The following is a 24,455-nucleotide window of genomic DNA, read 5'->3' on the forward strand; positions in this document are numbered from 1 at the left end:
TATATTTAATATTTTGGCCAATTTAGTACAACATCCGGAAACTTTTGGCATACTAACTATATCATACTATGACCAATAAGCATACTATATACTCAATTATCTGTCTGTAGGTTTCTGTTTTTTTCTTCATTTCAATTAAGCCCTAGACAACCAGGTGTGGGGAGTTCCTTACTAATTAGTGACCTTGATTCATCAATCAAGTACAAAGGATGCGAAAACCCGCAGATACTCAGCCCATCGTGGAATGAGTTTGACACGCGCTATAGAGCCTACCCAGCTCATCCCTTCAAAGTAGGATGATACATATGCAAATAAAAGATGAGCGGTCATTTGTCAGAATAATCCAATCAGATCGTCATGCTGTGGCCCAAAAACTATCCCACTTGAACGGGCTGAAATTCCATGGGCCTCATTTATCTATCATATGTAGGCACAAATCTGCATAAACCATGCATGGGATCATTCCCACGCAAAGTGTGAGATTTATGCCACGTGTTCAGGTGATAGTTGGAACTAGGAAACTCTAATATGTCCGGCTTGCTAACTGATTAAATGCGGTACGTGTATAACTACAACCAGTTTGCACGTCGGAAATGTCAGAATTTCCTAGTTCGGACTAGAACATGAACGTGGCATTATCAACATGAACGTTTCCTTGAGAGTGTATGTAAATTTACGCCCAGCCACGACCATGCGTATGCACAGTGACAACTGGTGGAATATATGGAATAAGGGAATTGCTTGTTAAGCGTAGAATGGGGAACATATATATTGAACATTTGTGAAATTGTGAGAGTAATAATTTTTCGATTTCATCCTTACAAAAAATATTGCAGTTTTGAAACTAGTAAAAGTGCAGTAACTGCAGCCACTGTGGTATTTTGGACAGCAGTAATTGCAGAATAACTGCAGTGTACTGCAGTTGAACTGCACTCTAACAGTTACACTGTAAAATTACAGCATTAAAAAAAGTGTTATTTTGGACGCAGTATTTGTAGCATACTGCAGTTATACTGCATTTTGACTGCAATTATTTGTCTGTAGGGATTGTATTTCCATTGTAAATTCATGCAACATATTTTGACATGCTCTATAATTTGACGACATCAGTGCGTTTGTTACGATAATCCATGTAAAGTACGGGATTTCTTTTTTAAATTAGAGGTAGGTGTGAAAGTGAAACCATTGTTGAAATAATATAAAAGACTGAGATAATGGGAAATCGAATGAGAGATGGCTGATATTGCTGTTGGAAGATATGGTGGCTGGCACACGCTGAATTTCGCAGAGTGCGTTTTTAGAGACAGGTGGGACTTTTTCTGCAGGAAGTACAGATAGCCTCATCAGATATCGTTTCCCAAAACCTATCTTATTTTATTTTTGTGAGGATTTAAGACCTACTTTAAAAAGGCAAACGCATGCCATTCCGGTGCACATCCAAGTGCTATCCACCCTTGGGTGTTTGGCAACCGGAGCTTTCCGATTGACATCACACAGTCCTTGATGAGCCAATGTTTACCGATGTAAAGACAGTTTCAAGTTGGATATTCAACGGATATTCGCGCTTTCAAACCTCAATAGCTTTCTAACTACTTGTGCCACAGACTCCAAATAAGTGTCATGATGTTAGAAAAATTGCGCTGAACATTGCACAGGTCTTATTTTCACCATTTGGACATTAATTCACTTTCCAAAGTTAATAAACATGTGGAAATGTGAGCAGCATTTTGTATTCCTAGTTGAATTAGTTAGGGAGCACACCCTTTAGTTTGTCCATTTTCATCTCACTCATGTTACATGATTTTTTCAAAATGTAAAATTTCAATAGCTCCTTGGTCATGTGACCTACTGACTTCAAACAAGGTTCAGAATGTACACTCAGTGGGCCTACACATTGCACATCCTTTAGTTTGTCCATTTTCATCTCACACGGTTTTACATGAATTTTGTAAACTTTAGAATTTCAATAGCTCCTTGGTCATGTGACCTACTGACCTCAAACAAGGTATGTACACTCAGTGGGCAAGTCAGATCCGTAAATTCGGGATAAATATTGCCTTTAAGGGCTGGGGTGCAAAGAGGGGCTCRAGCCGCGGTTGGGGGAGCAGTCACTCCGTTGCCCTCCTCTCGCCACCGTAGGATGTTCGTTGTGTGGCCCATCTCGCGGTCTCTCGTGCGTGGTCTCACAAGTGACTGCGTGCGGGGGTACGTCGGGGTGGTGTCCGCGGGCCGAAGGCAGACCGGTGGGGTGGTTGGGTCCGGTGGTTTGTGACGGAGACTCTGGCTGCGCGCCGGGCCCTTCTCACGGATCTCCCCAGCTACAGCGCTGGCAGCTGACTTAGAACTGGTGCGGACCGAGGGAATCTGACTGTTTAATTAAAACAAAGCATCGCAAAGGCCTGAGGTGAGTGTTGACGCGATGTGATTTCTGTCCAGTGCTCTGAATGTCAAAGTGAAGAAATTCAATGAAGTGTAAACTAATCCTGACCTTGACAGGACACCAACACTCATGAGACTCGAGGCGGAGAATAAACCCATTGGCCCCGCAGTGATAGGGCATTGCATGAATCTGGAGGTATCTCCAGCTTGTCTGGGGAGGGAGGCCTACATCTGATGTGGGTAGTACCATCCAAGCCCATTGATTTGCTGCGGACCCGTAAAACGGACAGATGAAGCCTAGGTTCCCACTGGGCACGGATCACTGAATGTCAACTTGATGAAATTCAAAGGCGCATACCCACCTGTCACGGTCACACTCAAACCACCCAAGCACATTTGGTATATGTGCGAAGCTACTATCTGTGGGATTTTGACTGAACTCCTCTGTCAGAATCCCCCCTAAACGTAACGATACCGTAGCACCACGGATCTTCGGTTGGCCCGGGATAGTCTGCATCTTTTGGCAGGTGAGTAGAGCTGTTCGTGACGAGGTTGGGGTGCGGCCGGATGAGTTGCCGCCCCTCTCCTGATGTGCACCGCATGCTTGTGGGGAACCTGGTGCTAAATCATTCATAGACGACCTGATTTTGGGTCAGGGTTTCGCCCTCGATCCAAGCTTTTGTTGGGGACGGATCTTCCTCCACCATCCTCCTTCTTTACTTAAGGGTTACCAGGTGCACGCAGAAGGGCCAGGGGCCAGAGGCCAGACACAGAGTGTGAGAGAGCCCAGGCAGGCAGGTAGAAGGCGTAAGACATTGACATGGGGCTCTGGATAGGTAGGAGGCTAGGTGGTCGCCCATCCGCCCGGCCCGTCCTCTGAGTCAGGTTGGGACTTGCTGTGGAAGTCGAAGGGTCACCAGGTGGACAAGGAGGCCTCCATCAAGGCGGGGGTTACTCAGAGTCCGAGCCGAGGCGACCGGATACGGGGGCCATGGAGGTTGGAATGAGGACTTTTTATTTAACATTTATTTAACTAGGCAAGTCAGTTAAGAACAAAKTCTTATTTACAATGACGGCCTACCCCGGCCAAACCCGGATGACGCTGGGCCAATTGTACGCCGCCCTATGGGACTCCCAATCACAGCCGGAAGTGATGCAGCCTGGATTCGAACCAGGTACTGCAGTGACGCCTCTTGCATTGAGATGCAGTATCTTAGACAGCTGTGCCACTCGGGAGCCCGACTTAGTCTCTGAGTGAAAAAAAAAAAGCAGGTGGGTCACCAGGTGTACAGAGACTGTTTCGAGTTACCAGGTGCACGTGGTTCCCGACAGCGGGAATATAGACGTCTTAGTGTCCGGGGAGGGGTGCTTAAGTGTGGGTGCCCCGGATTACCCGGTGGGCAAGGTTATGGAAATGGCTGATTCACGGCAGGAACGCGGTGATGGGTGATTCCCAGTGAGAAGGGTGTTGACCGGGTGGGGAGAGCAGGTGTGGAGGCCTGGAGGTCTGTAGTTCCAGGGACTAAGCTATACACTCACAGGCCCAGAGGGCAGGCAGGTGGGCAGGGAGTGTAGGCTTAGAGGCCTGGAGTCAGAGGTCACCAGGTCAATGGGGCCCTGCTTGGAGGTCAGGAAGGCCCCAGGCAGAAGGCCCAAGTGAATAGATGTGTTTGACACTGTCCTTCAGGGGAACAGAGCAGGCAATTAATGTAAAATCGTGTTAGATGAAAATGGACAAACAAAAGGGTGTGCCATGTATAAGGCTAGTCAGTGGATATTCTGAACCTTGTTTGAGGTCAGTAGATCACATGACCAGGGAACTATTGAAATGAAAAAAGTAAAAAAATGTATGTAAACCCGCGTAAGATGAAAATGGACAAACTAAAGAGTGTGCAATATAGAAGGGTAGTCAGTGGACATTCTGAACCTTGTTTGAGGTCAGTAGATCACATGACCAAGGAGCTATTAAAATGTTGAACAATTATTAATGTAAAATCACCTGCAATGAAAAGGACAAACAAAAGGGTGTGCAATATAGGAAGGTAGTCAGTGGACATTCTGAACCTTGGATGAGGTCAGTAGGTCACATGACCAAGGAGCTATTGAAATTTAACATTTTAAAAAATTCATGTAAAATCGAGTGAGATGAAAATGGACAAACTAAAGGGTGTGCAATATGTAGGCCCACTGAGTGTATATTCGGAACCTTGTTTGAGTCCAGTAGGTCACATGACCAAGGAGCTATTGCCATTTTAATGTTTACAAAATTCATGCAAAATCGTGTGAGATGAAAATGGACAAACTAAAGGGTCTGCAATGTGTAGGCCCAGTGAGTGTACATTCTGAACCTGGTTTGAGTCCAGTAGGTCACATGACCAAGGAGCTATTGACATTAGAAAGTTTGAACAATTAATGTAAAAATGTGTGAGATGAAAATGGACAAACCAAAGGGTGTGCAATATAGAAGAGTAGTCAATGGACATTCTGAACCTTGTTTGTCCAGTAGGTCACTTCACCAAGGAGCTATTGAAATTAGAAACATTGAAAAACATTGAACATTTATGTAAAATTGTGTGAGATGAAAATGTACAAACAAAGGGTTGTGCTACATATAAGGCTACTCAGTGGATATTCTGACAGCAGTTTGAGGGTTGTAGGTCACTTGACCAAGGTGCTATTGAATTGTGAAAGTTAGAAAAATGTATGTGAGATTCTTTGAGATGAAAATGGACAAACAAATGGGTGTGCAATATATAAGTCTAGTGACTGGATGTTCTGAAAGTAGTTTGTGGGTTGTAGGTCACATGACCAAGGAGCTATTGAAATTAGAAACATTGAAAAACATTGAAAATGAATGTAAAATCGTGTGAGATGAAAATGGACAAACAAAGGTTGTGCTACATATAAGGCTACTCAGTGGATATTCTGAAAGTAGTTTGAGGGATGTAGGTCATAAGACTATGGAGCTATTGAAATGTGAAAAGTCTGATGAGATGCAAATGGACAAACAAAAGGGTGTCCAACGTGTAGGCCCACTGCGTGTACATTATGAACCTTGTTTGAGGTGTGTGGGTCACATGACCAAGGCGCTATTGAATTTCATTTTTTAAAATAAATTATTTAAAATAGCGTGAGATGTAAACCAACCAAAAGAAAAGTGTGTGCAATGTGTGTCTATGCCATCGGGTTAACTAGAACCAGTTTTGAAAGTTTTAGGAGTAATGGTTAAAGAGCTATTGAAATGTGAAAATGTTGATTTGTCACTATGTTGACGGTCCCTAACTGCTGTTGGTGGACGTAAGGAAATCTACAGGCGAATATCCAACTTAAATCTGTTTTTACCTCGGTCCAATGTTTTGGATGCAATCATCAGCAAAACGAACAGCAACGCATACAATTTCCATACACCATCGCACAACAGGTTGAAGTCAAGAGGGGTTTCTTTGCCATCATGCCATCAATGGGTTCCCAAATACGAACGGAGCAACAGAAGGCACCCACAAACCCATACAATCACCATCTTAAAACAATTTATATGTAAACAGAAAAGGCTTCCACTCTTTATGTGCATGTGATGCCCAAAAGACGCTGCTGAATAAGGTGGCTAGGTGGAACGCACAACAGCATTGTTGGCCTATACGCCTACAGGTGGGAGCGGTTGAGGATGGATGGCTTATTGGTGAGTGTTGCCTACTCAAGTATATTTGCCATTGCTAAAGCAACTTGAGTTGTCCTAATGGTCCTCTCTTTGTAGATGTTTTTTTTTGTACTGGTCAAGCCACAACTGAGCGAGCCAAATAAAACCTTTTAGTTGTACTCAATCTCTGACACTAGCCCATTCTATTATAGTCTGAAATAAAAATACATGTATTAGCTTTTATAGGTTGCGCCTTTGTGWTTCATGGTATGGCGTTGTATATTCCCCACAGGCTTTGAATGGATGGTTTTGACCATATATTAAGTAGGAGCGTTTCTAAATGCAAACAGCCAAGGTCGTGCACTAGCACTGAGGCTGAGAACAATTGGTATTTATCAATGGTTACCTCCTACTGGTGTGCTTATGACGCTTGTAGGGTTGTTTGATAAATCACACATTTTCTATGGGTATGACCATTCTAAATTCCGTTTAAGTAGTATTTTTGAATAGTTTCTATTCAATATTGATATGAGGCCCGAGGAGTTCTCTTCAAAAAGCTCTTACTTTAAAATAGCATTATTTTCACAACTTCAGCATGGAAATATCTTTAAACTGGAATATCACATTTCTTACTGAACTGCACCTTTAAAGAAATAACTTTTCCGGAGGACAGCTCTACTCGGTGTTAAATGTGTAGGCCTATATGAGACTCAGAATTGCAGAAGAGCAGTTTGTTTTGATTAAGACCGAGTAAACAGAACAGGCAGCTGAGTCTGGACAGTCTGTTTCCTCTCACTCCATATCCTTCCTCTTGCATAACCCTGAACTGGATCAGTTTGCATTCCTTAGGATGACTCCTCAATCCTCTCTGGCATTAGTTTTCAGATCTTACAGTGTGGAGTATGGACTGGACGCTGCTTATCCTTCTGGTTGTTCCGACCGTGGTCCATGGGAACCCGACAGTGACTGTCAGAACTGGGTCAGGACCACCAGTGGGGTCTGATCAACACCCAAACAGTGTTCCTCTGAGCGAGGACACACAGACAACTACAGAGGTGAGTGAGCTACAAACCCCTAGAATCCACTACTCAGAGGAGGCACATCAGCATAGACTCAGTATAGGCCTACATAACATGCAGAATGAGTTTCCAGTTTGTTTTGCATGAAAATACTGCTTTGACTTAACCTTGTCCAGCTTCTTGTTGTGATACATATTAGGTATTTCACAACCAAGTTGTGCTTTCCTGTCTTCCAGATTATATCAAATTCAGGAAACAAAATTCTAACATCAACCACACAACCATCTGCTAAGTAAATGAAGGAACAATGACACCCTGGTGAAACAATTGTATTAGATAAAAAATGTGATTCACATATTAAAAATAAAATACATATTTTTATTTTCGTTTAAAAAAAAATCCTCACATTTTCAAACAGTCCRTTTATTTTTTTTCCAACGGGGCTATACATTTGGGTGAATAACCCTCCCTCCTCACCTGAGTAGCCTCGTTTCACTGCCAAAAATCAAATTAAACCATCTAGTGTTCAGCGATATAACAACACAATGTCAAATACAGGAAGCCTAGTCAAATAATTAACATCCAATCACATTAACCGTTACTCTCTCGCAGGAATTCCACTAACGCTCCGTATGTAGCCAAACGTAGCTGCTGCTCATTCCGTTTGCGCGAAAATTGATAAATGGTTAAAAAAAAAGTAAGGCCCGCGTCCATAGACACACATAGCAGCTACTACACAAGTTGTTCTGCTTCCACGAGCACAACCAATGCTAGCATCAGTAATTCTACATTTGTTGTTAGCCCAGCTAGCATGGACACTGACAGTTGTGAATCTGATGCAGCCGAAGAGCTACTGCCCCCTTACCCGGGAAAGCACCGAACAACAGACAGGGACGTTGGACCATCGAAGAGGCGCAAATATGATGAGAACTACATTGATTTGGGGTTCACTTATATTGGGAGTATTGCCTTTGCTTAGCCACAGTGTGTTATATGTGCAAAAGTACTATCTCGCAACTCGATGAAACCTTCTCTTGCGCAGACATTTAGAAACAAAACATGCCCATTTGAAAAAATAAGCCACAGGAGTTTTTTGAGCGAGAATTAAGACGACTTTCGGGTAGTAAGAGATGTATAAAAGCAACAAATACCATTAATAAGAAGAGGCTAGAAGCGTTTTATATGGTGAGCTACCGAGTGGCTAGGACAGGCAAGCCCCATACTATTGTGGAGGACTAAATTCTTCCTGCTGCCGTGAATATGGCTGGGACAATGCTGGGGGAAAAGGCCAAAAAAACTATTAAGACAATGCCTTCATCAAACAACACCGTTTCACGACGCATCAGTGACATGGCAGGAGATGTTTTGAAACAATTACTGCTTCGCATAAAAGCCAGTGAATTCTATGCATTACAGCTCTTCTGGAAACCAGGAGAGGATATTTTTTTAAGTACTGGACAGCTTTGTGACATCAAATGGACTTTGGTGGTCAGGATGTGTTGGTATCTACTGATGGCGCAAAAGCCACAACAGGGAGACATAGTGGAGTGGTAACGCGTGTACAAGCGGTTGCTCCCGAAGCCACTTGGGTACACTGCAGCATCCACCTCCACCTAGAGGCTTTTGCTGCCAAAGGAATGCCTGACAGCTTTAAAAACGTTCTGGACACTACAGTGAAAATGGTTAACTTTTAAAGCAAGGTCCCTGAACTCGTGTATTTTCTGCACTATGCAATGATATGAGCACGTTTTTTGAATTGAGAGGAGCTTATAGTTTTCTTTACTGACCATGATTTTCACTTGTCTGACCACTTGCATGATGGCGAGTTTCTCACACGACTGGCCTATCTGGGTGATGTTTTTTCTCACCTGAATGATCTGAATCTAGGATTACAGGGATTTTCTGCAACTATAATCCATGTGGGGGACAAAATTGAGGCGATGATTAAGAAGTTGGAGCTCTTCTCAGTCTGCATTAACAAGGACAACACACAGGTMTTTCCATCATTGCATGATTTTTTTGTGTGCAAATGAACTCAAGCTTACAGATGATGTCAACTGTGATATAGCGAAACACCTGAGTGTGTTGGGTGCGCAATTACGCAGGTACTTTCCTGAAACGGATGACACAAACAACTGGATTCGTTATGCCTTTCATGCCCTGCCTCCAGTCCACTTACCGATCTGAACAAGAGAGCCTCATCGAAATTGCAACAAGCRGTTCTGGTCCTGTGAAAATGTCATTTAAATCAGAAGCCACTGCCAGATTTCTGGATTGGGCTGCGCTCAGAGTATCCTGCCTTGGCAAATCGCGCTGTTAAGACACTGATGCCCTTTGCAACCACGTACCTATGTGAGAGTGGATTCTCGGCCCTCACTAGCATGAGAACTAAATACAGACTGTGTGTGGGAAATGATTTAAGACTGAGACGCTCTCCAATACAACATTGCAGAGTTATGTGCTTCCTTTCAAGCACACCCTTCTCATTAACCTGTGATGAGTTATTCACAATTTTCGATGAACAATAAAGTTTTATTTAAGATAGCAAAATTATTGATTATTTGTGCCCTGGTCCTATAAGAGCTATTTCTCACATGCCGGGTTGTGACAACTCACACTCATTCTTATGTTTAATAATACATGTATCGTATAGTGTTTGTGTGGCAGGCTTACAATGATGGCAAAAAAACTACATTTGAGAGTGCGCTGACCCTGGTGCTAGAGGGGTACGCAGCTGGAGGTTGAATGTTTGAAGGTGTACGGGACTATAAAAACTTTGGGAACCACTGTATTAGATCAATCTTATTTAATCATCATCATCATTATAACAACATGCTGTACATAGTACAAAACCAGGTAATATACATGCTCAAGTTGAAGTCCAAACTTTGAGCTCGCCTCAAGTCTTCATAATAACTGCTTGGCTGTGGGACAAGACTGTTTGCTGGAGAGCAGAGGCCGAATGGAAATAAACTCCGCAATAAAATAGATACTTTAGGACGAGAGTATGACGGAAAACAAGGGTGAATCAAGGGAATTCACTTGGTCATCTGTCTGACCATTTGTAGCATTTTGAATGCACATACGGTATAAAACACCCACCGTGGTAAGGCAGGGACCAGTATGTTTACAGTTGGTTGAGCGCGGTTTGTGTTTGTCAAGCATTCCATTGCAGTACTGCAATGTGTTTACAATTCAGTGATTGTGTGTGTGTGGTCCACGCTCAGTTCTTCCACTTCCCCTTCTCCTTCTTGGCAGGCAGCTGTCCTGTTGACTCCAGGTATTTGTTGATGAGCTCCTCCTGAGTGCCAGGCAGACAGGGCTGGTATCTGCTGTAATCCATGGTGTACTCTCCTTTCCCCTGGCCACAACACACATATACCCACACATCAGTTCTCCAGAAAGGATTATAGACTAATTACTTTGGTCCAAAGAAATTAACTGGGGGGGGGGGGTGGAAATACAAACTCAATATCATTGAAAATGTATGGCATATCCTTTATTTTTATGACTAATTGACGTCTTGACATCCGACTAGAGCAGCCAGTGCCTTACCTCTGTACAGGACCGGAGCTCTGTGGCATAACCAAACATGTCATTCAGTGGAATCTGGGGAGAGGAAATGGAGATTAACCATCAAATACACAGTGACTGGACAGACGTTTAACCTATCCTGTCTTTGCAGAAAGAAAAAAGGCATAGGAAGTATGAGTAGGACAGAGCTGCACTCACATCAGCATACAGCGTAAAGTAGCCCTCCGCCCCATCCTGCCCACTGATGACGCCATGGCGACGGTTGACCCCGGCGATGACTGTCCCTTGGAACTCATCGGGCGCCACAATTTCTACTGACATGATTGGCTCCAGCACGGCAACGTTGGCCTTTTCCATGGCTACCGAGAGAGGAGACATTCAGTAGGTTTGTCAAAAAGCTGAGAAGCATGGAACAAGTATAGAGGGAGAACAACAGGCGTGTATTCTGGTTGGTTGACACCCACCTTGTTTAAGAGCACCCTCCCCCGCACGGATGAAGGAGATCTCATTCGAGTCCACCATGTGATTCGCTCCGTCTTCCAATAGGAACTTGACACCTGAGATCTTGTGACCAGTCAGAGGGCCTTTCTCACAGGCCTCTCTGAATCCCTGCAGGACAGAGTGATGAGTGAGGAGATGGAGATGGAGAATGACTGACAGCGGTGGGCAAACTATGGCAGGCAGGCCCGTTCAATCCGGCCCACGGGAGGTTTGAGTAAAAAAATAAAAAAGTTTAGAAAGGATAATGGATCTATATATTTTCAACTTGTGTGCAATTTTTGTAGCCCACATTGATTTTGACTAATCTAATAGTCAAAAAATAGTCAAAACTAATCTAATATGTGCAGCCCTCAATTTCGAAATCCCGATGTGGCCCTTGAGCAAAAAAGTTTGCCCACCCTTGGGGTATGAGATAAGAGTTCTACTATAATTTCTACCTGAATAAAGCAACAGGATTTAAAAAATATATGTATATTTTTCCCCCCTCAGAATTACACTTACTCAAGGGCCTAGGTGATTTTCAGACATGCATACCTTCTCAACAGCCGGCACAAACTGTTTGGGGATGTTGGTTCCGACAGTCTGGTCTTCAAACTCCACTTTTGTGTAGTTCTCTTGGTCCAGAGGTTCCAGAACTCCTATCACTTTACCGTACTGCCCAGAACCACCAGACTGCTTCTTATGGGTGAAGTCAAACCTGCAGAGACAAGCACATAGTCAAAATCAGTAATTAATTCAGAGGATTTTCATTAAAGCATTGCTAGGTAAATAACTGCTATARTTGCCCAAACAATCAATACTTACAAACAAAGTAGCTGTATGGTCATTTGCCATGCTTTTATGTTATAGTAGAGAGAGGGGGGAAATATGTGGCCTGTCTCTTTAAAAATGGGCGGTTCTAACTGAATTCCTGGCTTGGGAGGAAGCAGGAAGTTTCTACCCCTGCGTGTGGCTGCTCTTTCAGCGGTCTGAGTATCTGCCAGCAACAGCCTCTAAACAGGCAGGGAGTCTCGGACGTTCCAGGCACAGGCAAGAACAGTTTCCTCCCTCTTCCTCTGACACTTTCTACCCTCCCCTTACTCACTATGTTTCTCTATATTCTCCCCCTCGGTCATCTCCTTATCTAGAACTAGGGCAGGACAAGACTTCCTGCACCCACAGAGGTTAAAGTCCCATCAGAGCAGACACTGTCCCAACCCTCCTTGCTCTCTCTCATTCCTCCTGTTCGCTCTCATTCCCCTCTCTTCTCTCCGGTGTGGCTTAGGTGAGGGAGGTGGTGGTGGAGGAAGTGATGACGACTGGCGTGCTGAACCCAAGTCACTACCCTGCCCGCCGGGCAGCCACGGTGGTCCAACACTACCTGAACACCCGCTACGGCTCACCCTACAGGTGGATATTTCTCAGCAAAGTACACAGCGGCAGCGCAGAGGTAAGAGTGGAAATGGAGGATCAGCATACTTTGGGTAGTCGGGGGGGGGGGGGGGGGGGGGGGGGGGGGGGGGGGGGGCAGTTAATATTACAAAGCAAGGAAGGATCCTTGAAGAAAGGGATGGATATGGGAGGTCAGTGCGGATAAAAAGTCAGTTATCAACAGCCGGCACATTAACAGACTTGGGTATATCATATTTATGTGCCTTAAGGTTTCCTATTGATTATAGGGCTTATTTTGATGACTGTTTTAATTAAGTGGTTCACTTCTGCTCTCTCTCTCTCTCTCTCCTTGGCTGTCAGGATGTGGCAGAGATGAGGAAGTATCAACTGGAGCTTACCATGCAGGAAACTATCAGTAACGTAAGATCTGACTCACATTCTCTGAGTGACTCACTATTGCACAGATAACAGCACTGAATAAATACATGGTGTGTTCTGTAACTATTGCTACACTGCCACCGTGATAAATATGCCTGTGTTAGATAGACAACCTATTTTCCCTCTCCTGTATCTTCCTCTCTTCTCCTAAAATACTGCAACACCATTCCTTTCTTATTCTTCATTTTGTCCTCCCCACCTCAACCCCTCACCTATAAAAAGGTTTCGGGGCAGTGCTCTGCAGAGCTCCTCTTTCCAGGGGGAGAGGGACAGAGTGCTCCCCAGGTCCAGGCCTCGTGTGAGGGATTGCTTCAAAGCAACACCACGGCTCAGGAAGAGGCCTTCTACCAGCAACATAGAGCCAGCAATAACATGGTGTCAGGAACCGATATACCAGGTAGGTACAAATACACACACAACTCAGTCAGCCTTGGCATAATGTCCAAACATGACAACCACTGAAATGGCCATTTTTGTTCAGACTGTGGTCCATTTGTGGTCTTTCTGACCGTTACGTGTTTGTGGTCTCTTTGACAGACAGCTACGGTCACATGGAGCCCAGCATGAAGCCCTTCTGGCACCTTGGGGGTGTGGCCTCTAGTTTCATCATGCTGAGGGAGTCCAATGAGAGCACGCTTTACAACATGGCCCAGGTGGCCAACTTCACACAGCTGGTGAGCAGCCAAGAGAGGTCGAGTTCCCGCCCGACTAGATACGCAGGCGTTGCATTGCGTCAACCAGTGGTTACGTGCCATGCCATCGACTGTGCAGTCGGGCATCAGATTGCTATACCATGTGGTTAGCTGATATGTTAAATACCTATCCAGGCGTGGTATGATCTGGCATGCGTCTGCAATGTAGTCGGACAGTAACTCAGTGTAACCATGTAGCCAAATTCCAAATTGACCCCTAACTCCCCACCCTTTCTGTCCATCCTTCTCACACTTGGTTCCTGGTTCTGTTTGTCCCTTAACAGGAGACTGAGAAGGACCAGCTGAGGTTCAACTACCATGTCCTGCTGCATGAAATGATTTCCCAGGTAACTAAAAACATTCTGCCACCTGTCTTAACATAACTCGGACGTCATGCTTATTATTATATAGGAACATTCTTGCGTGTGTGCAGGAGATCATCCACTGGAAGCTGCTAGTCACCTGGTCCCCAGAACAGGGTGTTAAAGTCCTGCAGAGTGAGCTGCAGCCAAAGTGCCACGACTGTGAGGCTCCTCCAAACACCACCAACTGAGATACACACACGGCAAAATACTCCTCAGCCTTATTCAAGTGCTGCAAAGAAAAGTATAGCACATCTTTCTTAGGACTTGAATGAAGGGTAAAAGCCACTTTCTACCTGCTTTGAAAAGCTGTTTTACACATCATACTTGTCTTAGCTTTAGTAATGTTTACCTTCACCACTACTGCTTCAGAGGAGAGGATAGGGCACACGTGCGCAGTGCGAATGCACTGCTTTTACGGTGTCAGCTTGTAAGACTCTTGGTAAGATTTACAAACATGTTATAAGCTTTTTCTGTTAATATACTCTATTGATGAAGTGAAGGGGTCCAATAAAGCCAGGGCCGGCCCTCCCATTAGGAAAGATTAGGCCGCCTCCTATGGCGGCACTTGAATTTGAGGCGACATTTTGACAATGATTGGCTACTACACCGCCCGCGGCACCCCGGCCATCAGTTCATAGTGTTGCTGCAGTTCCCGCCCTCCGGCGCCTCTGATTAGCTACTACACCACCCGCAGCACCCCGGCCATCAGTTCATARYGTTGCTGCAGTTCCCGCCGTCCGGCGCCTCTGATTGGCTACTACACCGCCCGCGGCACCCCRGCCAYCAGCTCATAGYRTTGCTGCAGTTCCCGCCCCCACCCCATTCCCGCTTCTCCCSAAGTTCACTCCCACTATCCTTGGTAGCTATGGTGATGTGTGTGTTTATATGGGATTATCCAATTGTGAAACATTAATAAAAATTAATCTGCCAAATAAATTATTGTATTTTTTTAAGTTTGTGTGTGACGAAGACGATTAGTGATTAAGGCAGTAGCCTAAACTAGCCTGTCAATGTTAGCTAGCTACTACTAGTGGATATAATTTTAGCCAAAAGTAATCTATAGAGATTTGCAACAATTTGCTACCATGTCTAAGAGACAAACTATCAGGAAGCAAATATAAAAAAACATATTTTTTTTATAGAAAAGTGGCACTCTAAACCAAAGAAATTCGCTGGTGAAATGTATCAGTGTGGAGAATGACAAGCCTACGAGGGCAGGCCATTCCTTCGCCGAGAACGATGAGCCCCCGTTCGCTGATTCTAGCAGCGAAGAAGGCAAACCGGAGGAGTCCGAGCCATGCACTTCCACTGATGATGACAGCTCTCTGGCTGGACAAGAACAGGTGGTCACACCTCCAAACAATGCCGGCGAAGACCCTACTATCTTGGACCCAGATTTGTCGCTCCCTGTCCCTGACAACAGTGGTGGTGCTGCTGCTAAATCCGACTCAGAGGCAAAAAACATAAAAGATCCCGGTGAGAGGTCAAAATATAGGAATGGAGCTTTACGGGATATGTTAGTGCAGGCTGGGCCACATCAGGATAAGGAGGGGAATTTCCCAAGAGATGAGGGGCAACGAAAGTTATCGGTGGCCCACTACAATAGGAGGATGGCGAACGGGGAGAGACCAAGGCTTGTCTATTCTAAGCAAAACGATGCAGCCTTCTGTTTTTGATGCCAACTTTTTTTTACACGAGTGCAAATCTGCTCTAGTCAGGGAAGGAACCGGGGACTGGAAGAATCAGTGCCACCTCCTCAGCTCCACCAGAGGTGGAAGGAGCTGGAGATCAGGCTGGTGTTCAAGCAAACTCCGATGCTTTGATTTCAGGACCATGGACAGCTACCGAGAGAGCACATCGCTGACTGCAATGCAGCACCACAGCAAAGGAAAGAGGCCACTATAGGTGGAGACGAAATAAATAAATGCTGATGTTGGACAATCAAATTCGATATATAAATGAACTAAATTCGTAAAGGCTGGGTCATTGACATAAAGCTTATTTTACACTGCTCCAGCGAAACGAGGCCTGCCATGCATTTATGAAAGCACTTGTTTCCAAAGCTCAAATGATCTTACTCTGTTTTACAGTTCTACAGGAATATTAAAATATATGGTTCATAAGTGTTATTTTCATTGTAACAATAATGGGATCGTACCATGTGTGATAACAGGTGGAATATTATTAATAAGAAACTTGTTTTCCTACTATAGGTAGTAGGTTGCATAGTGATAGCGACAACGTAACTCTCTGATGCAGGGGTTAAAGTAAAATCCCCTTCTGCCTGGTAAGGGACCTCCTATATTTGCGGCCATCAAAAATGTTTATGGACATAAACATAGAATTACATAGATAATGAGTTTATTTCTTCATTTTCCAAAAAATAAGTGGTAAGCCTAACTGTTTGACAGACAATTATCCTATCCATAGATGTTAGTATGGCCAAATACTCCAATACATGCACTGATTAAATACCTCCGTGTTTGGGAAGGGCTTGGTGTGTTTGACTAAAACCAAGGCTCCAATTGACTGGGGTTATCACATACACTTTGTTAAAGAAAAGGGCATAAAGGATCTCTATTGTTTGCTTTATATTTTGAAATAAATACAAAAAACGTATCCAGATTATATCAAGCGTTCTATAAAAATGCTTAACTCGGTGATGCATTTTGTTAGAAACAAGCTTTAAAATGCCTGCGAAAGATGCATATTTATTTAACTTAATTTTTAAAAATGTAACCTGTATTTCACTAGTTAAGTCAGTTAATAACAAATTCTTATTTACAATGACGGCCTACCGGGGAACAGTTAACTGCCTTGTTCAGGGGAAGAACGACAGATTTTTTTACCTTGTCAGCTCGGGGATTCGATCCAGCAACCTTTCAGTTACTGGCCCAACGCTCTAACCACTAGGCTACCTATGGGGATATATTGATTCTTCTCTATGACAATCTGAAGCTAAACTGCAGGCTATAATAGTCGAGGAGATAAAAAAATAATTGACTTAGCTATTCTGTCCCTACTAATTGAGCCTGTCTCTTTCTGAAAAGAGAAGATGTTTGTATAAACCCAGGCAGCTTTTAGGGAAGCACTTCTATTGTTGGGTTATACAACGGACGAGTAGCAAGCAGTTGAAGCTTACAGTTTTCTGCGTCAGTAGAGCCTCTGTCTGGGTAGCTTTTGAAAGTGCCATGCTTAGATTCATAAGGATGTCTAAGATGTAATTATTTGTGTCTCACCTAGGGCGGCAGAACGTGCAGGGCATTGGCGATTTTGTCAATGTAATCAGATTGAAAATATTAGGCTATGTTATTGACATTGAACTGATTATATAGCCTACTAACCAGATGTGTTAAATTGTTTAATTTGTAGCATAGGCCTATTAATTGGGCTGCTATTATGTTCTGTTCCTCCGACTTTTAGCTGAGAAAAGAATTGGCCCAATACCAAACATATTGGGGGTGGGGCAGATTTTTGTCTTGGCGGCAGAACGTTCAGGACCGGCCCTGAAAAAAGCCATCACTGTAAACAATTGAATGCTTCTGAGAGTGGTTCGTTTGGACATCGTTGGCGCTTGTGTGTCCGTTAGGAGTGGTACTTACGGTACCGCACTGGTCACGCTCTCCCTGAAGGCTACCTTTGGTTTTCCCATCGCACAGGGGCAGTTATACTCCCTCTCCATCCTCTACAGAAAGACAGCGAGAAGGTAAGGTCAGCTTGATTTACTGCACTGAAATGCCATTCAAGATTCTAGATGTTTGGAAGTCTAATACATTCAAGACAACTTAAGCCACTGTAAATACAGGATGAAACAAAAACACTGCGGACAGAAGGATCTTCAGATCTCCGGAGAGCCGAGCACTAGACTTGTACCTGTGAGTAGATCTCCAGGTGCAGCTCTCCCATACCAGAGATGATAGTCTCCTTGCTTTCTGTGTCAAAGTGGACCCTGAACGTGGGGTCTTCTCGGGTGAAGCGGTTGATGCCTTTAGAGAACTTATCCATGTCATTCTGATCCACAGGAAGAGAGTTTATTATAGAGCGACGCTAATTACTGATAATACATGCTCATATACTCTACTGAAATAGTATAAGCCTTATACTCCTCATACTACATAGAATATGAGAGGGCCCACCTTGTTGGACGGCTTCATAGACATGGAGATGACAGCCTCTGGAATGTGGATGGACTCCTGTGGGGGAAACACATGTTGAATGATGCCCAAGGTCATAACATTATGCACACACAGGCAGTGCACAACAGATCGCATCTTTAAATACACATTAGTGAGTGCTGAATGGTTGCTTATCTAGTCTGGACAATGGCCAACGGGATGTACCATGGAGAGGTTGGCGCTGGTCCGGGAGGTGAAGGTGTCTCCGCTGGCACAATCGATCCCAAAAAGGGCACAGATGTCCCCTGCATACACCTCCTCCACATCCTGACCAAACAGTTTGACGACACCAAATTAAGATTGTTTCGGTTATAAAAATGTACAGATAAAGTTGTTTGTAATCATGAGATGTTATCACTAGGATAAGTCAGGTAGGGGAATCTGGGTCATTGGGTCAGTGTTGTAGAAACAAACGGAAAAACAAATACCGAACATTACCGTTCTAAGCAATCACAGTGCTGTGCTTTTCACAGCACTGAAACCGTTGGTCTATTCGATTTACATTCACTTCCTGGGTCTCACCTCCATCTGGTCGGCATGGAGACGCACTAGCCTCTGCACACGGACCTTCTTGCCAGTGCGTGTATTGATGATGTACTCGGTCTTCTTCAGACAGCCCTGGTACACACGCACGTACGTCAGCTGACCAAACCGACCCGCCTAGAACAGAGTAAGGGGAAGAAAGGAGAGAAAGTCCACAATCCCTATATGGTTTATCATACAGATAAAGTGTATACAGTAAATGTGCCAGATTACTTGTTGAACATGGTTTGCCACACAGTGTTTGTGCGCTGTGATGTGTTCACCTCCAGTTTGAAGGCCAGGCCAACGAAGGGCTGCGAGGCATCTCTGGTGGGATCCATCAGGATCTTAGTACTGTCACTGGACTCCCTGACACAGAGGAAACAACACAAGGACAGTGGTGAGATCTTCCATTGACATCAATAGATCAATGGCACAAAACGTCAAGCTACGCATGCATTGTTCAAGTTTGTCCCCGAGCTCTGACCTGATTTTGGCATATCAATTCATTCAAAGACGGCTGTGTCATATTGAATGGAGTCACTGTCTAGGCACCCAGGTCACACTCACTCATCGTTGAAGAGGGCGTAGTTGTTGATCTCTGTGGGGTTGGGCAGATAATCCAGCACTGTGTTCAATAGAGGCTGGACCCCCTTGTTCTTCAGGGCAGTTCCCACCAGCACCGGGCTGAAGAGCCGCTGCACTGTGGCCCTGCGTATGGCTGTCTGTGGTAGGAGAGACGGGAGAGGTCAGGGCCCAGGGGGCAGAGTTCACAGGTCATAGCAGAAAATATGACTGATGCGGAAGATCAAATTACATCATTTGTTGCAATGTCCCAAGACATAATGAACAGAGACACACACACACAAACCTTTAGTTCTGGCACGGTGGGGATCCTCTCCTCCAGGAACATCTCTCCCAGGGTCTCGTCAGCGTTAGCCACACACTCCACCAGCTCCTGTCTCCTGTCTGCAGCCTCCACACGGAACTCCGCCGGGATCTCATCTAACCGAATATTCTGTCTGCAGGAACCACAGAGGACAGGAGGATTAGTCTTTTTTTCATTTTTTTTCTTCTTCCAGTTAGAGGGTTTCCAGCTATGGAAATGTGTCAGGTCTGAGATGTACGGTAAGTMATCTCTAAATGCCTGCCATTATCACACATTCTCCGTTCTCTTACCCGAATGGGCCCTCGAAGTACATGCTGCGCTCCTCTATGAGATCTATGATGCCCTTCATGTTTCCCTCCAGACCGATGGGGATGTTCACAAAGGCTGCGTTGTGGTTCAGCTTGGTCCTGAAAGAGGGAACACCGTCGGACTCAGAACAGAGCTTATGGAAAACCAGATGAGTCTATCCGTCTACTCCACAGTATCTGTATATCTGCTGACCTCATGGCCTGCAGGGCGCGGTTGGGGTTGGCTCCCATGCGGTCCAGCTTGTTGATGAAGGTGAGGAAGGGAACGTTGTAGCGTTTCATCTGTCTGTTCACGGTCAGGGTCTGGCACTGGACCCCTCCAACTGCACATAGGACCAGGATCGCCCCGTCCAAAACACGCAGGGCTCGCTCCACCTCGATGGTGAAGTCCACATGGCCTAGACAGGACAGAGGGGAGGAAACTGGGGTTAAAGTTAAAAGCACAAATACATCCTAAGTTCAACAGCTGTTGGCTACACTAGCATCGATCTGTGACCTATGGTATATCCGTCAAAAAAGAAAGAACCTGGTCATAAGATCTGTGTTGCCACTAACGCAAATCTTTCTGCCAGGTACCGCCATACCTGGGGTGTCGATGATGTTGATGTTGTAATCCTTATAGATGGTGTATGTGGCAGCTGACTGGATGGTGATGCCTCTCTGCCTCTCCAGCTCCATCGAGTCCATGGTGGCCCCGACTCCATCCTTTCCCTTTACCTATAGAGTTAGAGGGAACCACAGTGTGTATACAGTATGTAAAAAAATAAAAACACATAATTGTTTTAGTCTGCCTGTGTCTCCCTCTAAAACACGCAGGCAGGCAGGCGCAAACACACACACACACACTTCAACTAGCTACTGCAATAAATCAGAGCCAGATTATGATCATGAATAACTCACCTCATGGATCTCTGCTATCCTGCCCGTGTAGAAGAGGACGCGCTCCGTAAGTGTGGTCTTCCCCGAGTCGATGTGCGCCGAGATTCCGATGTTGCGGATTCTTTCATTGGGGACGATACCAGAGGAGCATGACCGACAACTGTTCATCAACACCTATAAAAGGAAAAAGAGAGACATCTTTCAGATAAGTTTCTATATTATTAGCTAACGTTATACAACGCAAGACAGGACAGCCAGTGGTTAGATAGCTAACCTAGCGTGTCCATTTCCATCCCTTCTCACCTGTCCTATTCTCAACATCTTGGGGTATTTTCTTACCTTTTTTAATGTTAGTGTTCCCGGTTTCCTTAAATGTGTCTGACCTAAGGTTAGTCCTGCTTTTAGAAGTCGCATTTTGGTGGTAGACAGGACGGGTTTAGCTCCGTTTACACAACCCCCACTGGATGTCAGTCAACCCGTGAAAGTCACCGTACGGCACGCCGGTTCGTTGTGAAACAATACTTCCTGGACTACGGCATGTCTGAGGAGTCAAACTTGGGGGGATCGACAAATCCACTTTGCCAAATTTAACAGTGACTCACATTGGCAAGGCGGACAAACGTGTGCTAGTTCATCCACAAAAATCCAAATGTAGCACCAGACAAAGCCATCTACACTGAACAAAAATATAAACGCAACATGTAAAGTGTTGGTCCCATGTTTCATAATCTGAAATAAAAGATCCCAGACATTTTCCATACACACAAAAAGCGTATGTCTCTCAAATTCTGTGCACAAATTTGTTTACATCCCTGTCAGTTAGCATTTCTCCTTTGCCAAAATAATCTGTCCACCTGACAGGTGTGGCATGTCAAGAAGCCAATTTTTTATTTTTTTTAATTCACCTTTATTTAACCAGGTAGGCAAGTTGGGAACAAGTTCTCATTTACAATTGCGACCTGGCCAAGATAAAGCAAAGCAGTTCGACACATACAACAACACAGAGTTACACATGGAGTAAAACAAACATACAGTCAATAATACAGTAGAAAAATAAGTCTATATACAATGTGAGCAAATGAGGTGAGATAAGGGAGGTAAAGGCAAAAAAAAGGCCATGGTGGCGAAGTAAATACTATATAGCAAGTAAAACACTGGAATGGTAGATTTGCAGTGGAAGAATGTGCAAAGTAGAAATAGAAATAATGGGGTGCAAAGGAGCAAAATAAATAAATAAATACAGTAGGGGGAGAGGTAGTTGTTTGGGCTAAATTATAGATGGGCTATGTACAGGTGCAGTAATCTGTGAGCTGCTCTGACAGCTGGTGCTTAAAGCTAGTGAGGGAGATAAGTGTTTCCAGTTTCAGAGATTGTTGTAGTTCGTTCCAGTCATTGGCAGCAGAGAACTGCAAGGAGAGGCGGCCAAAGGAAGAATTGGTTTTGGGGGTGACCAGAGAGATATACCTGCTGGAGCGCGTGCTACGGGTGGGTGCTGCTATGGTGACCAGCGAGCTGAGATAAGGGGGACTTTACCTAGCAGGGTCTTGTAGATGACCCGGAGCTCACTACACAGGGGTACCTTGTAATGGGGATAATAAAATGGCACTCTAAAATGTACAGTTTTGTCACATAACACAATGCCACAGATGTCTCAAGAGAACGTGCAATTGGCATGCTGACTCCAGGAATGTCCACCAGAGCTGTTGCCAGATAATGTAATGTTAATTTCTCTACCATAAGTCACCTCCAACATCATTTTAGAGAATTTGACAGTACGTCTAACCGGCCTTAAAACCGCCATGTGTAACCAGCCCAGGACCTCTACATCCGGCATCGTCTGAGGGGGTACTGAGGAGTATTTCTGTCTGTAATAAAGCCCTTTTGTGGGGAAAAACTAATTCTGATTAGCTGGGCCCTGGTACCCCAGTGGGTGGGCATAGATTCCAAGTGGGTGGGCCTATGCCCTCCCAGGCCCACCCATGGCTGCACCTCTGCCCAGTCATGTGAAATACATAGATTAGGGCCTAATGAATTGATTTATATTGACTCAATTCCTTATATGAACTGTAACTCAGTAAAATCTTTGAAATTGTTGAATGTTGCATTTATATTTTTGTTCAGTATAAATCATGTTATGTGCTCCGAACTTTTTAAAGTGGAGAGCACCAGTGCTACCAATTTAAAAAGTTTATTTCGAGCCCTGAATGAAATACAGTACTCTAGCCTACACAGGAAAACATGAATGCCTCTGCTTTTAGAAGCTTATTCAGTGAGTTGTTGCAGTGTTCAGTTTATAACATGAATATTACTCACTATAATATGTATTTGCTTGAACTGAATCACACACAGGGCCTATCGTTGGCTATTATTTGTCTATAACTTGGGCAAAGTTTATTATGAGAGTGGCCTTGGCTTTATCTGTTGAGGGTGTGTCTTTTCTTTCCATGTCATAAAATGTGTGGCGTGTAGTGAGCAACTTAAACGGAAGGACTCGAGCCTTGGGGACCGGAAGGAAGATGGATCCAGCATGGCCAGACAAAATGGAGATGCTAGCTAGATACAACTAGAGGACGAGAAGGATGACAGTTTCTGGGCTGGAGGAATATTGAATCTGATGGAAGACTGTGATAAAGGAAAATGGAACAAAAGGGGCTAAAGTTGTAAATGAGCATAGGTTTTTGGTTGGAGTACGATTCACTAACAATAATGCTTTTTTTGGGAGATCCATTTTGAAGTAGCAAGGATGGTAAAGGATGCATTAGGAAAGTTGGAGTTGGTCAGAGAGACCAGAAGTGGTTTTGTTTTAATTTCTTGTGTGCCAAAAGAGCAGAGGGAAAAGGCATTAAGGCTCTACAAACTATCGACATGTGAAGTGGAGAGTTTCGATTTTTGGAGCAGAGCACCGTTAAAAGGTGTAATCTCTCATGTCGCATTGGATTTTGAGGCCTTGTGGTTTACGAAGGAACATATCAGGAGTAGTTGGAGCACGCTGTCTGAACCGTGCAGTGGATGGAAAAAGATGGGGAAGCCTGTTGGTATTATTGATGTTTGATGAAGAGTATCTCCCTTCACATGTGAAGCTGGGATTTGTGAGAAACGAAGTGAGCGCTTTCATGTCCAAGCCGTGTTTTGCCGGAATTGCAAAAGGTATGGCCGCGTATCAAGTGTGTGTCGAAGGAATGAAGAATCTGAGGATTCCCAATTCCCCGGAGTGCCCGGTTAGGGTAAAGAAGTTTGAACTGGCAAGGGTCAGGGCTGTACAGCAGGTCTCCTAAAGGGAGGTACACAAAATAGGAGCTAGTAAAACTGAAGATATGGCAGTGGATGCCCCGCAGCCTGTGGAGATTCAGTGTCATTCGACAGTTGAGGTAAACTGATATGCTGATCGTGAAGATGGATTTTGTGACATTTATTGCACGTGATTAATTGTACTGCCTAAACCAACAAGAAGTCCACGAAACTGTCCATTATTGTATTTGCGGCTGAAAAGTTATTGGGTCTCCAGGACTTCACAGCTGAAACATTGCAAGGAATACTGTCCGAAGATGCTCTTCCTTTTCAGGCCCAAGAGCCTATAGGGCTCGGAGTTGACGTTTGAATTTGACTGAAGAAGTATATTGATTTTTGCTTTTGTTTCTTTGTCTTTTGTTAATTATTTGAGAACAATATTAGTATACATTTTTCTAAATCTCGTATACGACCCTGTACAGTGGGTGACAGCATGCACCTCTAACATATGTTTGCGG

The 24,455-nt window shown here is 44.4% G+C and overlaps 2 protein-coding genes across 3 annotated transcripts; one reads left to right on the plus strand and one right to left on the minus strand.

Moving 5' to 3' along the window:
• Positions 1-6,881: 6,881 nt before the first annotated feature.
• On the plus strand, positions 6,882-14,872 carry lxn (latexin). 2 transcript variants are annotated; one of them, XM_023982638.2, is made up of 7 exons: positions 6,882-7,071; positions 12,335-12,499; positions 12,802-12,861; positions 13,102-13,276; positions 13,417-13,553; positions 13,856-13,918; positions 14,005-14,872. In XM_023982638.2, the coding sequence occupies exons 1-7, from the start codon at positions 6,919-6,921 to the stop codon at positions 14,122-14,124; spliced, it is 873 nt and encodes a 290-aa protein (XP_023838406.1). In that variant the 5' UTR covers positions 6,882-6,918; the 3' UTR covers positions 14,125-14,872. The 2 variants fall into 2 exon arrangements, with proteins under 2 accessions (XP_023838406.1, XP_023838407.1); XM_023982639.2 differs by lacking the exon at positions 6,882-7,071 and adding an exon at positions 11,980-12,099.
• On the minus strand, positions 9,827-21,264 carry gfm1 (G elongation factor, mitochondrial 1). The gene is made up of 18 exons (XM_023982637.1): positions 21,049-21,264; positions 20,731-20,883; positions 20,415-20,547; positions 20,024-20,228; positions 19,813-19,929; positions 19,505-19,655; positions 19,204-19,358; positions 18,918-19,002; positions 18,634-18,771; positions 18,277-18,378; positions 18,073-18,129; positions 17,810-17,947; positions 17,539-17,621; positions 11,605-11,767; positions 11,034-11,178; positions 10,768-10,928; positions 10,591-10,644; positions 9,827-10,396 (listed from the first exon to the last, which is right to left on the minus strand). Exons 1-18 carry the CDS (start codon positions 21,121-21,123, stop codon positions 10,259-10,261), a joined length of 2,253 nt encoding a protein of 750 aa, XP_023838405.1. The 5' UTR covers positions 21,124-21,264; the 3' UTR covers positions 9,827-10,258.
• Positions 21,265-24,455: the final 3,191 nt, after the last annotated feature.

The sequence above is a fragment of the Salvelinus sp. IW2-2015 genome, linkage group LG4p (assembly GCF_002910315.2).
Source record: "Salvelinus sp. IW2-2015 linkage group LG4p, ASM291031v2, whole genome shotgun sequence".
In the NCBI taxonomy this organism is placed as follows: Eukaryota; Metazoa; Chordata; class Actinopteri; order Salmoniformes; family Salmonidae; genus Salvelinus; species Salvelinus sp. IW2-2015.

Coding starts and splice junctions, on each gene's coding strand:
- gfm1 (XM_023982637.1), bottom strand. CDS start 21,123: ATGCGACTTCTAAAAGCAGGACTAACCTTAGGTCAGACACATTTAAGG. Junction 17,622..17,809: donor ACCTGGAGATCTACTCACAG/GTACAAGTCTAG, acceptor GTCTTTCTGTAG/AGGATGGAGAGGGAGTATAA. Junction 10,645..10,767: donor ACTTTACGCTGTATGCTGAT/GTGAGTGCAGCT, acceptor TCCTCTCCCCAG/ATTCCACTGAATGACATGTT.
- lxn (XM_023982638.2), top strand. CDS start 6,919: ATGGACTGGACGCTGCTTATCCTTCTGGTTGTTCCGACCGTGGTCCAT. Junction 7,072..12,334: donor ACACACAGACAACTACAGAG/GTGAGTGAGCTA, acceptor GGTGTGGCTTAG/GTGAGGGAGGTGGTGGTGGA. Junction 12,500..12,801: donor TACACAGCGGCAGCGCAGAG/GTAAGAGTGGAA, acceptor CTTGGCTGTCAG/GATGTGGCAGAGATGAGGAA.